Raw genomic sequence first — 17,281 nt, forward strand, 5'->3', positions numbered from 1 at the left:
GGGAGACAGGAGTTAGGGGATCTAGAGGAGCCGGAGGGGAGGGGGAGGCGACGAGAAAGGGGGGAGCGGCGGCAGCGCGGGGGCTGCGGTGCCGCCTGTCCTCAGCTCCAGGGCAGTAATCATGGCGTGCTCATGATGTGAACAGCAGTGAGGCTCATCATCGGACAGGGGCGGGACGGGGGGCACAGCCCGAGGGAGAGACCAGCCGGCATCCACAGCCGGGGGGAGCGGCAGCGCCGGACCCACCTCTCGAGGCAGCCGAGGCGCAGCAGTGCTGCCGCTCCCCGCCGCCGGGCTCCGCGGCCGCTGCGTGGGCACACGGCGTGGCCGGGGCTGGCGCAGCCCAGGCCGGACTGGGCTACCCTGCCAGCACGACAGCCCAATGGGAATGGCGGGTGGGCGCCTGGCCCCGCTATGTATATATAGGGGTGAGGAGCGCCGCTCCCATTGGCCCCGAGGATCGCCGCTCGCCACTGGCTGCGCCCGCGGAGGCCGCCGCTTCCGGTTGGCTCCCTTCCCTTCCCGGTCCCGCCCGCCGAGGCCGCGGGGGCGCCGCCGCGTCCAATGGGACGGCGGTCCGCCGGCGTCGCCAGCCAATGGTGGAGGGGGCGGGCCTGGCGCGCGGGGCGGTGGCGGCCAACGGGCGGGCCAGCGCGGGGTGCGGGCGCGGCGGCGTCGAGCGCCGGTTCCGCCATGACGCGGAGCTGTTCCGCGCTGGGCTGCACCGCACGCGACAGCGCGCGGAGCCGCGAGCGCGGCGTCTCCTTCCACCAGTGAGCGAGCGCCCCCTGCGCCCCGGCCGCGCTCCCCGCGCTTCCCGCCATCCCTCCCTCCATCCCCGTCTCTCCGTCTGCCGCAGGTTCCCGGTGGACGCCGCGCAGCGCCGCGCGTGGATCCGCGCCGTGAACCGCGTGGACCCGCAGAGCCGGCGGCCGTGGCGGCCCGGCCCCGGCGCCATCCTCTGCTCCCGACACTTCGCCGAGGGGGACTTCGAGCGCTTCGGGCTGCGGCGGAAGCTGCGGCGGGGGGCCGTGCCCTCCCGCTTCCTGCCCCCGGTGCGGTGCGGGCGGTACCGGCCGCGCTCCCCGCGCCCCCTCCCCGCGGGGTGTCCCCGTGTGCCGTGACCTTCCCTCTCCCTCCCCCGCCAGGAGCCGCCGGGCGCCGGCCGGAGGAGGAGGAGGAGGAGCAGGACCCCCGTGCGGGCGCTGAAGCAGCCGCTGCGCGGCCCCCCCGGCGGGGACCACAACTACAGCCTGCGGGGCCGCCCCACGGACACCCCGCGCACCGTGGCGAGCCTCCTCAGGATGCTGGTGAAGAAGCGGCAGCTTCCTGAGGAAATCGTGAGTTTGCTGCGGGCGCAGTTTTCAGGTACTGCAAGGGACGCTTGCTGAGGTAGACAGAGCGTGTGCTCGCTCCCTCAGCCCGGTTTTGTGTCTTTGCTTGACTTTATGGTGCTGGTAATCCCCGACTGTTAGGCTCCTAGGACCTCCTAGCTTTGTGGTTTCTAGGTCCAGAATGCAGCCACCAATCCTACAGAGAATTAAAGTCTCCCCCAAAAATCCAGTTGCTTGAGGCTGGCTGCAGTGTTCAGGTCACACCTATAACCAAGGTTGTTAAATCAAACTGTGCCACCATTCAGTTGTCACGCGACTCAAGAATAGAGTGTATTTAACTAGGAAAACCTTGTCTTTTGTGCTGCCCAGAAGTGGGTTCCGTTAACACTGATGATCTAACCCGAAGAAGCCATTTCAAATCACGGAGTTCAGCTGTAAGTTGCTGGCTTCTTACTTGCTATGCCAGTTTTTAAGCAGCACCCATGTGTAAGAATCACAGTCTTTACTCAAAACTGTAGAATGACATTCACACCAGACTTCAGGACCGAGTGGTTCCCGAGGCCACCCCACTGCCTTGTGTTCTGCAGTGTATTTGTGTCACGCATCCCTCTGTTATGAGCCCTTTATTTGCTTCACTAAAGCTGATCTCTTGTGATTTCTTTTCAACCAGATTTGCCTTTCGAGCTGCACAGCTGGAGGCAGATGGCAGAATACTCACCAGAAATGAGGCAATTTGCCTGTATTCTCCACCTCTACCATATTAAGGCCTATGATTATCTGCGGAAGATTTTTCCCCTCCCTCATCCCTGCAGCCTGACAAAGCAAGTTTTTACTCATTCCTTCATTCTGAATGTATTTCCAGGTACTCGTGTAGGAATAGGTGTAACAGATCTGTTCCAAAGAGCAGTAATTCAACGGTAGTAATTTTCCCTGCTTTGTTTTTAGTAACAGGAGCAGAGTGGAAAGCAAATGTCAAGGAACACTGATAGCCCTCTAAGAGAGATGGAATGTGTTCCTGCATGTGGGACACAGCATAAGAATAACACACCTGCACTGTGTCCCAGGCTGCTTAGCAGAATTTACTACCTGAAGTGCTGTCAGACCTGTCAACAAGAGGTTGTAACAACAGACAAAACAAAGGCTGAAGGAACTCTCCCCCTGCAGGTTTAGAGCCTCAGACTCCTGTAGGGCAGCTGGAAGATGCCCACGGGATACACACGTTGTCCATGCCAGCCTGTGGGGGTTTTACGCAGCTTCCTCCAAGGAATCTTCTCACAGGGGTGGCAGGAGATAGTGGATAGGGTACAGTGTATTGGGAAGACTAGCATTCCACATGGACTGCTGAGGGGTTCACATCTTCCAAACTGGATTACAGTGTCCAGTGTGGAGAAAGCCAGTTGGGAAGGAGAGCAGACAAGTGTTGCTGGCCCTGTACATAGCCTGATTTGCACTTCTGTGGTGTAATTTTGTTTTCCCCTGTTATCATGAGATCTTATACAAGGTGCTTTCCTTGGCTTCCCATCACTAGGATGTGAGAAAACAAACTCACGCTATTAAGAGACGCAGGGCTGCCAGTTTTACACTCTGTCAGCCTGCTCTCCAGTCCAGGCATGGCTGACCACATCCTGAGGGGTAAAAGGTGCTGACTGTTGCTTCAGCTTTCTCAGAATCATGTCTCAGAATCACATCCTCTTATTTTTTCCAGTTGGCTGTCTAGTAACGAGGCTGCTGCAGGCTTCAGCAATGACATTTTTCTCCGGCTTCAGGAAAAGGTGGAGAGAGGGGATCAGGCCTACTGCTACTGTGCTGTGATGGTACAAGACATGTCCCTGCAGAAGCAGCAGGAGTGGGACCCACAGACCAGGCGCCTGACAGGCTTTGTTGACCTGGGAGCAGGCATCCTTGATGCTGATGAGGCTCCGCTGGCCTCGGAAGCGATAATCCTCATGGCAGTCGGCATCTCCAGTCCCTGGACAGCTCCACTGGGCTACTTCTTTGTGAACAGCATGACCGGCCGCTTGCTTGCTCAGCTCTTTCATCAGACCATCAGTAAGCTGAATAACATTGGGATCACGGTCCTGGCTGTGACATCAGGTGCCTCTGCTCGTGGTGCTGAGACCGCCAGAGCTTTGGGGATCAGGATGGATCCCGAAAGGATTCGGTGCACTTTCCATCATCCGCCTGGTTCTGCTCACAGCATCACATACTTCTTTGATGTTTGTCACGCGCTTCAGCTGATAAGGAATGCTCTGCAGTGCTTCCAGAAAGTAGAGTGGCTCAGTGACACCATGTGGTGGCAGCATGTGGTGGAGCTGGCAGCTCTGCAGGAGCAGAGGGTGTTGGAGCCATGCAGTCCCGGCTCAGGCAGATCTGGGAGCAAAGAGAGTTACCACCTGAAGGTCAACTTTGCTACACTGTTGTTCAGCGAAGGTGTTGCCGATGCCCTAGAACACCTCCAGAAGCTGGGCCTGGCCTCATTTCAGAACTGCAGTGGCACTGTCAAGTTTGTGCGTTTGATGAGCTCTCTGTGTGATGTATTTTGTGGCAGAGGTCCCTATGGAAAGGGACTGAAGGTGCCTTTGCTGGCTGGAAATTACACCAAAATAAGCAACCTCTTCAATGAGGCCAAGAGCTTCTTTGTCACCTTAACAGACTCTGTGGGGAGATACATTATTAAGAGCAAACGCAAACTAGGATTTTTGAGTCTCTTGCTCAATGCTGAAAGCCTGAAGTGGCTTTACTCCAACTACATGTGTCCAGAAGGCACTCCTTCCCATCACCTCCAGACCTACGCCTTCAGCCTGGACCCACTGGAGCTGTTTCTCAGGGCCCTCCAGCAGGCCTGTGGCACCAGTGGGAGCCCCACCTGCACTGTGTTCCAGGCTGCTTATCACAAACTGCTGGTCAGCTGCAGCCTGTCACCAGGCTCACCACATGGCAGTGGCTCAGGCAACGTGAGCTCCTTGGACGTATCCCTGTCTCATAGCAGAGATCTGACCCTGGGCAGCATTCGTGCTCAGTATAACCCAGCTCGTGGGAGGGCACTGGCAACAGAGTACCCCTTCTGCACAGGCCTCCTTTTGCACAGCTCCGTGCTGAGTAACGCGCTGACGGACCTGTCACTCCACGCCTGGAGCGTCACCTGCGCCGCCGGCTTCGTGGCTGAGCAGTTGGCCTGGGACTTGCAATGCGAGGCTTGTCTCGCTTCCCTCTTTGACTCAGATGAGAGCAGGCTGAGGTCCAGGTCAGTGCTCTACGTAAAAAAGTTAGGCAGAGTGAGTCTGCCCTCGGCAAGCGTGCACCGCATAGCAAGCATTTCGGAACAAGTCCTAAAGCGGTACGGCAACGTAGGGGATGGCAACAAAAATACCAAGCTGTGGCATTCGTCTCTAGAACAGAAAGTCTTCCAGGAGCTTCTGGGAGAAAGGCCCCTCTTCCCCACCCTCACAAAGCATTTATTTGATGGGGAGTTGAGCATCAACAACCACTACACAGTTTTACTAAAGAAAATAACAAGATGTTACTTAAACATGAGAACAAACCCTGCGCAACACCTGAATTTTAAATACCCTCGTGGAAGGCACAGATTGAAAAGACATTTATTTCCATCACCACTGGGTAGCTGTCAGTCAAGCTGTACTCACGTGGGGTCATGAGTACTCTGCTGTTCCAAGGATGGCTGTGCCCTGCTGAGGCTCAGCGATGGCTGGATCTAGGCAACACGTGTCTTCCCGTGATTCGGCCATCAAAACTGGTATTAAGTGGTGATGCGCTGGGCCACGGCAAAGCACCCGATCGGAGTCTGACTAAGCAAATCAAGGAGGTTTATCTGATCCTACAAAGCAGCCACACACTTCATGAAACTTGTGTGGCAGGTCAGGATGAGCAACAGTTGCTTGAGGTGCCTGGGACAGTGGTAGGAGACACTGCAGTGTTGCCTGGAGGTGCTGGGTGGCTCCGTGCTGTGAGCGCTCTTGCCAGGAGAAAACTGATGCATATTCCATGTGGCTGGGAGAGATCACGTGTGCTGGCGATTTGATTTCACCAAAACAGATCTGCTTTATAAAAGCCACAGGCAAGAAAGCTTGAAGAGCTTTTACCTTAAAAGCAAAATAAAGACGTGAAAAGAAAGTGGCACTCAAGTTGTACCTCGGTGTGCTGTAGCAGGGCGAGTGTTTCAGGTCCCATTTCGTGGCCCCATCAGCTCACCTACACAAACTCAACTGTGTCCTGCAGCCCAGGGCACCAAGGGAGTTTCCTTTTGATGTTTCCACAGATGACTTGAGTCATAGCTTTGATGCCACCAAGTAGGACAGGCTTCTTCAGTTAATTCATTTCCATGGCAATTGAAACTGCCTCCAGTGCTTTACCAGGAATGAGAAAGTTTGGCATGACTGCTACTAAATGGCATCCCTTTACCGTGCAGAACAGCAGTTGCATCCATAGAGACAGAAGGCAACTAATTCCCACCAAACTTGCTGTTCAGTTACTTTCAAGCTTCATGATGGAGATGGGATGAAAAATGGTGATCCACCGTGTCCTAGGGCAGGAATAATAATTAAAGGTGTCATTCTGCCTGCCAGTGACTTGACGAAACTGTCCTTGGTTGGTTCGGGTTCCTCCTCCTCTCTTTAGTCCTAATCACACACCGTGGGAGCAGAACAGCTGCACTCAATTCCTCAAGCTCTGAGAGCCGCAGCACCACAGAACTTCATGCAATCACTGCTGGGAGGAACAATCCAAAACCTTTAGACTGTTCTTTTCCACTCCAATTACCTATGCAAAAAGCTGTGTTAAAGCCATCACTGTCATGGAGCCAATTCCAGCTACAACATACTTTGCAGAAAACTATTTCCCTCCAATATATACATATATATATATATATGTGATTTCTAGGACAAGTGGAAAAATGCTGCCAAAATCCCAGTGGTAGACTGGTTGCAAACATATATTGTTGTAACACTCAGATTGCCTACACCTCCAGCCCCAATATGAGTAGTTATGGACTGGGATTGCTGTGCATGACAATACACCAGTAACCAAGGGATATTTATCTCTGGTAGGATTTGGTCTCATACTGAAAATGCAAGTCAGTACTTGCATCAGAAGTGGACCTAGTATTAACAATTTATTTTGATATTTCAGTGAAAAACCTTGTGTATTTGTCAATGCTGAAGAAAAGGAGTGCAAAAAAAAATTCGTATTTACAGAATAGTATAAATGTTTATTTTTTGTGATTTATCTGACTGTTTTATTTGTACAATATAGAAAAGTGTATTTTTTGAATAGGTCTTGTAAATATAAATTTAATTTTTCTACTTTCGGATGTAAACAGAACTATAAAATGAACCCTTGCCCCATTCCCAATTATTTTTATTTAACTGGATGAACTGGATGACTGTAAATCTTGTCCAGCAGTTTGATGCAAATGGCTAAGGAAGTACTAAAACCAATTCATACACTCTACACCAGGGAGAGAGGAAACCAAGCTTAATATTTGAGAAAGCTTGTTCAAAACAAAATAGAAGAACTAAGAGCATTTGATTGCACCTTCAAAGTCTTTACAAGCAAAATATTCTCCAGCAATGCCATCATACATAATTACAACTGTAATCTAAATTTCACAAGTGCTTTTGCACACTGTATATAAATACACATCACAAAAGGTGCAATTTAGAGTAGGACACGGAATATATACAAAATTAACATGGACTGAAGTCTAAACAAAAGGCATATTGCAATCTGTTCGAAAAATAACGTAAGTAGGTATTACTTTATTCACTTACACTAATTTACATTTATACAAATCTTACTGGACATACTATATTAGGTCACTAGAAGTAAACAGAATATCCGCACTATCTACAGGTAAAGTTACTGCACTGATTTTTTTAGTAAATCCAAGTCCTAATCATGAGAAAAATGGCGTTTACTTACACAAGAGGAGGATTCCCTTTTCAGAGATATGCGCAAATATACTTGTTATTGACGCTCAGGGAGATGTTAATGGCAGACAGAGCCCTTCAGACAGTGACTGGCAGGCCAAGCCCTGTCTGCAACAGCCACTCAGTGGGCCCAGCACTGCTGCTGGATGCTTCCCAGGCCCTTTCATGCCTCCAAGGCATTTTGAGGAGGCACTGGTGAAGGGCCTTCTGCTCAGTGCACAGGGCTGCGAGGTGAAGCATCCTCCCATCCTATTGCCTTCACACACATAGGCACATATCTCTGCTGCTGGTTTGCCTAGGCCCTACTTTTCCCCAGCCTGGCCCTGCTAGAAAATCTGGAGAAAGAGCTCTGCTGCATTTCTCTGTATTTACAGTTTTAATAGAAGGAATACAAAATACATTTTGGAAAAACATAGCTAGTTCAGGCTGCAGTGAGACAGGTAATAAAAACGCCTGTGATTAAACATGGTTAATGGATGTTCATGATAGGTAAGTAACCTACCAGGTTAATTTTGCAAATGTGTTCCTCTATCAAAAATGTGATTTGAGATTGCCTGTAACAAATACTGAAAAAAATCCCCTGCCTTAGTCTATACCCAGCTATAGCTGATTGCCCCCCATTTAGTGTAAAAGGATCTGTGTCTCTGTTTTTGTAGCAATCCTGATTCTGTGCTAGTATATTCTCTGATCACAGCTCTCACAATTATTCTCAACAACTCTAAAAAAAGCCCTTATGCCAAGAAAATTGCCAAGGTACAGAGAAGCAGCATCCTGAAGACCCACAGCCAGGCTGAACATGATCCATACCTGCATTTGCAAGTCGATTCAGATGCAGATTGTCATCTCCCATGACTTCAGCTTCTCAGGCTTAAACAAATTCTAGGGCTACAGCTTGATCCTAGAAAACACAATGGACTGCACAGCCCTACTTCCAGTGAGGGATTAGGCTGCTGCAGGCCTTTGAAAAACCAATCTTCACCTAAGCAACAGCATCCACCTGCTGCAGACTCAGGTAACACTACGCTGGGCAGACAGTTTGGCATCATGGCATTGCTGCCACATGGCATCACTTCTGAGAACAGGCCACTGTCTTAGCCTTCAAGTTCCAGCTTAAGAAACACCTGAGCTCTCAGCCACATTCCTATCAAAAATTCCCATTAATTTCATTTGCCTCTAAACTCCTTGGGCCCCACTCCAGCCAGATTCTCCACAACTTGCTCAATGCTAAATCTGCAAGCAACCCCTCTGTATTATTGCCTCGGTATTTCACAGTGCTCCGTGCACTAAAGGAACATGCTGCGTCAGGTCCTAAATACAAGTACTACCTTCCATTTGAATGCTCATTTTTACATACTTCCTTTCAGAATTATCTTGGATACACTGGTACCTCCTTATTACAGGTCTGTCACCAAAAGCATGACCCAGCTGTTGACATCATCTGTGTTTTCCTGTATGCACAAAGTGATGCCAATTCATACACCGTAAATAATATATATTATAATAATTTATATATGCCCTTCAGACAATTATTCTGGGGAAAGGGGAGAACAAATCTAATTTTAAGAAATCCAGGGTAAAAGCTGTACATTGGGAAGAAAAATTGACCTTTAGGCATTGTCTTAAGTAGAAGAGGATTTAGCTAAGATTTAAAAGGCTCTACATCTTGTTATAAAAGATCTTGTTTCAATCTTACATGGGTCAATTTACAACAAGCACCAAATTAACAAATATTATTAAATCCTTTATGCTACACCAAAGTGTCCCTGTGCCTTAAGTGTTCTGTTTCAGTCCGCTTCGTTGCGGCTCATGTGCACGAGTCAGCAGTTCATGGCACAAGGGTCACCTTTGGACTTCCCTGCAGAGCTAATAACCCTCATCAAGCAGCGTCCAAACTCCTCCAGGATCATGCGCTCCGCTGCAGCTTTTGACTTGCCCGTCTTCTCCGCTTGCTCTGCCTGCGCGAGAAGGCATTCGCAGGTTGCATCGGCCACCTCCTTGGTTACAAATGTAAAGGGCAGCCTGAAACAAAGACAGGTCCCCTTAGTCTCTGCAAAAACACACAAGGCACCTAACTCTGGGACAGGGCAACTTCTTAGTACAAGGGCTGGTGAGATTTCATTTGTCCCATTGCTTCCAAGAGCCTTTAGACAACCTACAGGGAGTGAATAAGCCCCAATTAACAACAGTCAAATGAACTGGTGGGCCTTTATGCTTTGGTGCCTGCCTCCATTGATGGACATTTTGGAACAGTCATTGCAATGCCCAGGTAGACAGAACCATTCTCCAGCTTTTACTACATGGGTGGCTCAAGGATTACATCCTCTCAGTAAATGGCACTTGTACTTCGTGCTTTCTGTGAGCACACAGGCAATGAAGAGAAGACAAGGCTTAGTTACAGCTAAACTTGGCATGCCCCAGGTCCCACAGAAGGCAGGAACAAAAAAGCTCCATTCACCTGACTGCTCCTGCTTCTACAGCTTACACAGACAAGATTCAAAGATGACAGGGGCATACCTGTCACGTACATCAAAAAACCCACACTAGAAACAACTTAAACGTGTGCAGCATTAACTTACTTCCCACCACCACTGCTGAGTGCTGGTGTTGGCCTTGTCAGCAAATCTGAGATCTGAGAAGATAGCTTGGTCTTTGCAGCAGTCTGCTGCTGGACTCTAACTTCTGCAGCATCTGCTAAATGCATCAACGTCTTCCGCTCTGGGCTCTCTTCAAAATTTTTACAGCCAATGCATTTGCATATGGAAGAACACATGATTTTTGCCTGAAAGAAACAAAAAACCCATAAGAGACGTGTTGCAACCTTGAGCCCTTTTATGACAAGCCACAACAAAAAGGAGATCTTGTTTTAATCTCGTACCAATTAGCCACTAGAAGAAATCCCCAAGCAGTAATTTTCTCTCTAAATTCTTACCTCAAGCTGAGATGCTTTCCCAGAATGTATACTTGAATCAAATAACAGAGCATAAAATGTAAATCAATGGTTTCCCACTCATCCCTTTCTTCACCAACCTCCAGTTTCCATGGGAATTTAGATGGTTGAGCTATGAGAGAAGTCAGTCTGCCACTGTCTCTACATCCACAGACTGATCAGTTAGCAGGTGAAGTAAAAACAACTTTTGTTTTTGACTTCCACAGACACATTCTATCCCAGAGCACGTGTGGGATGCTGATTCAACTCCTCCTAGGGACTTGGTGCAGTAGATTTCTTTAGGAAATAGTGCTATTCATTAAAAAACAAATCCAAGCTGGAGTCTGAAGTTGCTACATTGTTTAAAATTAAAATTACACAACAGCAGTGATCGATTTTGCCACATACATGGATTTCTAGGTGAAAACTGCTGGGAGAAGAGGTAACGTTATGGCAATAGAAAAGAAGAAAAAAACATTATAGCAGTACAAACAAGAGACAAAGCGAGTCACTGCACTAAATGGAAAAAGCTAATATCTTTAAAATGAGACAATTTGTCATACCTCATAACATTCACAGTAGTTTTTGAGACATCCCGAGCGCTTACAGTTACACCCTTTGCTGTGTCTCCGGTCTGACTCTCCTTCCTTTCCTTTCCCTATTTTGGGCTTGAAGGCTTCAGGGTTTCTGTCGAGGCAGGCCTGTTAATGCAGACCCAAAGGGTCAGTCATTGCACGCAGGGATCAGAATTTAGAGGTGCAATAAAAGAACTTAAGCCTTGCATATGTGGGAGGAGATCAGGGCATTATACACCCACTCTGCCCCGCTCTGTAGCTTCAGGAGACATAAGCTAGACAGCTTTCATCCCGGGGGCAGGGGAAGAGGCCCCTCACCTTTATTGCTTTTTGCCTATCATTTTCATGGTCCAGGTTGTTGTAGCAATTTGTACAGTTGCAGTTATTGCAGAATTCACCGTTTGCAAAACAATCACAATACCTGAAACAGAAGATGCAGAAGGCGTTTGTAAATGTGACCATTACATTGGTGTTAGCACTGATGGCAGCAGCAGAAGTTCCTACTCTGGCAATATGCACCAATAAAGGTGAGGGTCACCCTGTGCTCGACTCCACCCGCACAAGCAGTACCAGGTTCATTGCAGAGCCAAAATCCTCTAGCACAGGTCTAGCTGCTGTCTAAAGACACAGGTATAACTGAGGGTGTCCACCTGAGCTCACGTTCACATAGCGCAGGTCCCCACAGCAGCAAGAAAAGCTAAGGAGACTTTTTCCTAGGGTGACTCCTGAGTCACCTACATACTGAGGGCCATCCCGCTGCAGCCACCTCACAGGCAGCTCCTGACCCAGCCAGTCCAAGCCAGCCCTCAGGAGCTCTCATGCAGCTGAAACAAAAGGCAAGCAATTGGAGTGCCAGGTAACAGGCAAACTGACTAACACAGCAATGAGTCTTTTTTGGTTAGTTTTGCCCATACGCTGTTTGCAGCTCTGAGCTGAGACAGAGTTAATCAAATAGGGATGGAAGAATAGAAATGGAATAACAATTGGTACATCTTGGAGGCTTTGAAGCACAGGCAACTAGGGGAAGGATCTGAATGAGGATAAGGCTGTAGTTATCAGAGACTTTTTAAAGGGACAATTATGTGAATCAAAAGCAGCAAAACATGGACAGGGAAAGCCAATCACATTGCCACGCCTCTTATGTACCTCTGGTACCTCCCACCAAAACCAAAATCTCACCAATCCCACAGATCTGATACATAGAAGTACTACATTCATCCCCAGCTCAAACATGGCTTTAGGCCACAACAAACTCTGTCACGTTTCAGTGCTTCCAGTACCACCTCCAGCTATAGCTAAAAACTACTGATACTCTTTCAAATCCTACTAGGAGCCTAAACTCCTTGTAAAACTGGCTTTCTGTGGCTTGCCCAGCACAATGCTACAAGAACTAGATTAGGGTTCCCCTGGAGTCAACTACAAGCCTTCATCTGGCTGAACTGTGTTTTGGTGATTTTTAACATCTTGAATGGTCCCAGGGACAAACTACATCAAAAGCTTTTACAATCTGTAACAGCTCTCTTTTCCATCCTGTCTAAAATTCAGTAGTGGGATGGTCCTGGCTTCCAAAACAAACAGAACATCAGTGAACAAATAACTGATTTTACTTCTTTGTAGAACAGGCTATGTGTCTACCTTCAACATGCTTTTGAGAAAAAGCAACTCCCTTTCCAGACAGGAAGAAGTTTTACTAGTAAGAAAGCACCTTTGCCAGAGTGAATTAACCATTTGGTCTCCACCAATGCCTAGCCACTTAAAGATATAATGACAGCAATTTACAAGAAAAGGTTATTTCCAAAGCATTCTGAAGGTGTGAAATATCACCAGGGATGCCATTTTCTCCCAGAAATTCTAGTGCACTATAGCATCAAAAACTAAAACAAGTGGAAAACTCCACATATCTAACACATACTGGGCACTATGAGGTCACTCATAGGTGTAAAATACCTGAAAAAACAGTTACACAACTTCCTGTTCGCCATGTCTTCTACGCAAAAGACATAGAAGAAAGCACAGGGCACACCTCCCCATATAGAGGTGGGGTGCACTAACACAAAAAGAAACACAAGTTTAAAAGTTTAAACACATTTCTTAACTTGGGTTCAGATTCTGCTGCATCACTTCCCCTTTGAGTGCCACACCCCTGATTTCCTACTCATTGTCTAGGATTCAGGGAACTACAGATTAATTTCAGTATCTTCTTCCATTACTGTCCCAAAAATACCGGTAAACTGACTTTGCCTCAATAAGGAAACTGTCCTCAGCTTAGAATGCTTTTATGTCAAGTTCTTACAAATACATCGAACAAAAGAGCAAAATATCTCATAAGGATACGAAAGACTCAGACTATCAGTGAAGAATCATTTGTCTATTCAGTCCCTTAACAAGAGATACAAAGCCCAAATTTTCTAAGTACTTGAACCAGCATGGTATTACTGATGTGCTTCACCAAAGTAGAGTAAATGCCCACTAATGATACCATGGGATGCCATTTCCCTCATGGTAACACCAAAGCAACTAGAGCTGCTGAGTGGAATGGCTTTGTGGCTTCATCATGCAACAAGGCTGCAAAGTCAGACATTTCTGAAATGTTAGGGCCTGTACAGCTGGCAGGAGATGCAGAATTACACAGGCCCTGCAGCATCTCCACCGTTACCAATAGTAACCTTAAATTAGCATCTAGACATAAAATTTCTGACATACTTAAAAACTTTATATTCTGATACTTGGCATACATTTGTGATGTTAAAGTTAAGGCTTAAAAAAATCCCCAATACCAAGCTGTACTTACAATTTCAAACACAGAGACTTAGTACAATTGCAAGGCTTCCTGGGGCGGTTTGCAGATTCTGAAGAAATTATTCTGTGGGGGGAAAAGGGGCATTTACATGTTTATACACAAACACAGTTTTGTCAGTTTCTTCCTATTTTAAATTCAAGTAAATAGCTCATAACGAAAACCTTGAAAAAACATTTATATTCCCCTTGCATTATTTTTTTGGCTGACTGCATCTAAGTAACTATTCTATATAGTCCTCTATACAGTGCCTTTCCAATCCAGAAAGAGCTGGATTATTTGCTGCAAACCTGGATGCATGCCTAAAGTAGAAACGAGGCTTAAAGCTAGAGGAAGCATCATAACTAAAAACTGGAGTCAGGGAAACCGCCCCCAGAACCCCTCTAAATGCAGTAGGACTAGATCCAATCAGGGTTTGCACAACATGACCATGGCCTTTTCTTTTGTTCTAGTTGGAATTAGGAAGAAAAAAAAAAACAAACCAAAAAAACTCTAGAACAATGGGAAAGCAATCCAAAATCAGTATTCAGTTTATCTATAAGTTTTATATTAGACACAGTCTTTAACTGCTCTTAAAACTCAGATTTTGTGACACTAATCACTTCTGATGAGATTTGTTCCATCCGTATCCAGCAATTTCTGCATGTAATACCAGGGAGATTAAATCAAACCCGTTCATCTGAATGGCTGCATCTGGATTTGGGATTAGTTTGCATCAGTTGAGGTTGCAGCAACAAAAAGCACCTTCGTGTTCACCATTTCCAGCAAACAATAACACAAAAGGCCTGTGCAGAACAGCTAAGCCTGATGGATTGGCAAAGGGAAAATAATACATGTTAGCTGTTATTTTCATCCTTAAAGGAAAAATGCAAGACTGAAAAAACCCAAAGCCTCCTATCAGGATCCATTTTGTTGTTTGGCTGAGTTTCTGCATGTGCTAAGCATCCAGCTCATATGTTGTCCAGTACCTCTTTCCAGTAATGTTGAGGAGTAGTTGAAGCCTGTAGCTCCCAGGTGATGATACAAAATAAAAAAAGTGAGCAACACAGAGCTTTCAGGTCAACTTCCTGCTACCCGAGTTCAAAAACCAGAAAGGATAACACAGCTTTGATCAAGAGACTGGCTCAATTGTCAGAGAGATCCACGCCTTTTAGTCAGAGGGAGTAACCACACCACAGTTTACTTAAGCCTCTTGGAAAATCCCCCAAACCAAACTCCACCACCTCACCTCCCACCCTTCTTTATAACAGAAATGAAAGAAGATGCTCATTCAAGTAGCCTATTCCACAGGTTTGGGGTTGTTTTTCGAAACACTTACCCATTAAATGGCAGCCGTGCTTGGGACTGGATACTAGATGTCCCTGTGAAGCCAGTGTTGCTTGCTATAGATACATACGATGATTGTTGTAGCTAACAAAACAAAAAGGTTAATGTGTGACATGACAGAAATTAAGGATGTGTGGTTAGTCTTTTGATTAGCTATCCAGATGCAGTTATATAAATAATTTGCTTGTAAGTACAGTTTTAGACATTTATAGAACTTGGACCAGGTGGCAACCTCCTGCCTCCACACTTAGCGTAAAAATATCATTTTAGATTATATTTTCGTTCTCAATTACAGTGTCATACATACAGAGCCATACAGATGACAGAGATAACACACAGAAATGTTCAGATCACAACCAGTTCCTGTTCCTAAAAACATGTTAATTTTTCCCCTTCTTCTCCCAAGCAACCCTGCCCCTAATAGAGCAGGATCACTTCCTGCACAAATTACTTTAGTAGCTTCCTTTATATACAATCCACTTAATATGGAATTAAAGTGAGTCATGGTTTGCATTCCAACTTCCCTGCATACCTGAACCCTCAGTTTATTTGTCACATTAAAAAACCCAAACCTCCTAAGAACCTGCCAAAGGACACTGTTCTGGGCTACTTTCTTTAATAGTATCTACATGAAGCTGTTTTCTCCTGCTGGGACAGGTTCTGGAGACAGATATGGACCTGCTGGGGCCAGGTAAGAGGAGACTGATTGTGACCAGAACACAAAACCTCAGAGAAGAGGTCCAACAAATACTATTAGTTAAAGTAAAATCTGTATAACTAGAGTGGAAGGACACAGTAACAGTCCTCAGGGTCAAACTGCAACTGTGACAAAACCAGAAGGGAACCTGAAAGGAGGCTGGTACCAGTAAGGCCATGAGCTATCAGAGTTCTTGTTTCTACAAACTGACTCATCAGCCTTCAGCAGAATGTTACCTTTATTCTGCTTTTCATATTGATTGTTGGTCAGATCCTGGCAAAGAGCAAAATCTAATCCCTAGACCTGCATTGGTGTGACTAGTACCACCTGTTTCTGACCCCTGCCAATGTGTTGGCATTAACTAACACCATTTTGTAATGCAAGCAGCCACTGTCTGTGACCAAGCGGGTCACATATACACTCCCTTTCTCCTCATTATCAGGCCCTGAAGGTCCACTGAACTAAGTAGACAAAGAAATAGGATTTCTCCTTCCCTTCACTACAGGTCTCAGGATTCCTGGGCACAATGCCAGTAACTCTCTTCCTTTCCGGCTGTGAATGTCTCAGGCACCCATCCAGGTAGTGGTGATGACTGTCACAGAGGAGGGAAGTGTAACAGCACACAGAACACAGTCTGTAACACCAAGCAATTCCAAGTCCTAAGTGGGGAACTTGGCGTGGACCTGCTGCTGAGACCCATGAGCACACAGTGGCCAGGGTCACCTCCACTGACATCTGCTTCCTCTGAGGGCCGAGCGATTTGTACTTTTCTGTACAATTTTCAAGTTTAGATTATGATTGTTAAATTGATGAGGCAAGCTGTGTATCAAGATCTGACCCAATCTGCAGAGGCTCTAGGTGATTAGAAATTTTAAGTTGAGATCTAGGTCATTAGAATCATAAGTTGTATTATAAGTTTGTATTACAAATTCTGTACTGTGGTACCCAGAATGGCACTGCACTGATTCTGCTTAGAGAAATCCTGTGCTATTCCGATTATAAATTCTATGCTACGCTAATAAAACAATCCTGTTGAGAAAATAAACCTTTAATTGTAACTCATTTAGTGCCATCGTCATTCTGCCAGGGGTCCCTAAAAGAAACTGTTGCCTTAGTGTCAGGTGACAGTCAGGGAGTGAGAACCTCTAAGGGGAAGGCAGTATATCCCACAACAGCAGCACATCTCCGGGTAACACCATACCTGTGTGACATACTGAGCTGGAAGGACGGCATACCCGACGTTCCCTGTGCCAGGTGCTGGTGCCAGCACAGTTCCTGGTGGGAGGTTGGTGAGGTTGGGCTGTATCTGCGGCAGTGGAGTGGCTGGCATAATAAGTCTTTGTTGGGGCTGACTAGTAGTAACTATCTGTGAAGTTGAGTTGATTGGTTTGGGCACCACCTGGAGACAGAAGAGGTCTTCATGAAATCAGTGTTTCACTGATTCAAACTGCACTTCTATTAATGAACATCTCATTACAGAGCTGGAGCAAGACTTTTTCCACTCAGCTAAAACGAGTCAGGAATATGCCTTTTAACACTTAGCTCACCTGTTTCACAGTCTGTGCTGGTACTATGGGAACTGACATACGCACTGGGGTCGTGTTCACCACCACTGGCTTCGCTAGTGTCAAGAAACAACATCACATTAACATGTATTATTCACTCAAAGTCCACAGTTCAG

General features: G+C 46.7%; 2 protein-coding genes across 6 annotated transcripts in view; one reads left to right on the forward strand and one right to left on the reverse strand.

Moving 5' to 3' along the window:
* The first annotated feature begins 688 nt into the window (after positions 1-688).
* On the forward strand, positions 689-6,620 carry THAP9 (THAP domain containing 9). Its single transcript, XM_027652708.1, has 5 exons — positions 689-773; positions 860-1,055; positions 1,149-1,368; positions 2,005-2,155; positions 3,040-6,620. Exons 1-5 carry the CDS (start codon positions 694-696, stop codon positions 4,988-4,990), a joined length of 2,598 nt encoding a protein of 865 aa, XP_027508509.1. The 5' UTR covers positions 689-693; the 3' UTR covers positions 4,991-6,620.
* Positions 6,621-8,940: 2,320 nt separating this feature from the next.
* The window catches only part of LIN54 (lin-54 DREAM MuvB core complex component), a 41,421-nt gene continuing 33,080 nt past the window's right edge, over positions 8,941-17,281 (reverse strand). For all 5 annotated transcript variants that reach the window (XM_027652713.1, XM_027652712.1, XM_027652711.1 and 2 more), the window contains 8 exons: positions 17,148-17,221; positions 16,802-16,999; positions 14,896-14,987; positions 13,572-13,643; positions 11,099-11,201; positions 10,769-10,906; positions 9,856-10,058; positions 8,941-9,298 (listed from right to left, as the gene is read on the reverse strand). In XM_027652713.1, coding sequence (XP_027508514.1) covers positions 9,097-9,298; positions 9,856-10,058; positions 10,769-10,906; positions 11,099-11,201; positions 13,572-13,643; positions 14,896-14,987; positions 16,802-16,999; positions 17,148-17,221 — 1,082 coding nt within the window. In that variant the 3' untranslated portion in view covers positions 8,941-9,096. The remainder of the gene's footprint in view (positions 9,299-9,855; positions 10,059-10,768; positions 10,907-11,098; positions 11,202-13,571; positions 13,644-14,895; positions 14,988-16,801; positions 17,000-17,147; positions 17,222-17,281) is intronic.

This window comes from Corapipo altera, unplaced genomic scaffold, assembly GCF_003945725.1.
Source record: "Corapipo altera isolate COAL_440 unplaced genomic scaffold, ASM394572v1 69, whole genome shotgun sequence".
NCBI classification, from domain to species: domain Eukaryota; kingdom Metazoa; phylum Chordata; class Aves; order Passeriformes; family Pipridae; genus Corapipo; species Corapipo altera.

Coding starts and splice junctions, on each gene's coding strand:
- THAP9 (XM_027652708.1), top strand. CDS start 694: ATGACGCGGAGCTGTTCCGCGCTGGGCTGCACCGCACGCGACAGCGCG. Junction 774..859: donor CGCGGCGTCTCCTTCCACCA/GTGAGCGAGCGC, acceptor CGTCTGCCGCAG/GTTCCCGGTGGACGCCGCGC. Junction 1,056..1,148: donor CCTCCCGCTTCCTGCCCCCG/GTGCGGTGCGGG, acceptor CTCCCCCGCCAG/GAGCCGCCGGGCGCCGGCCG.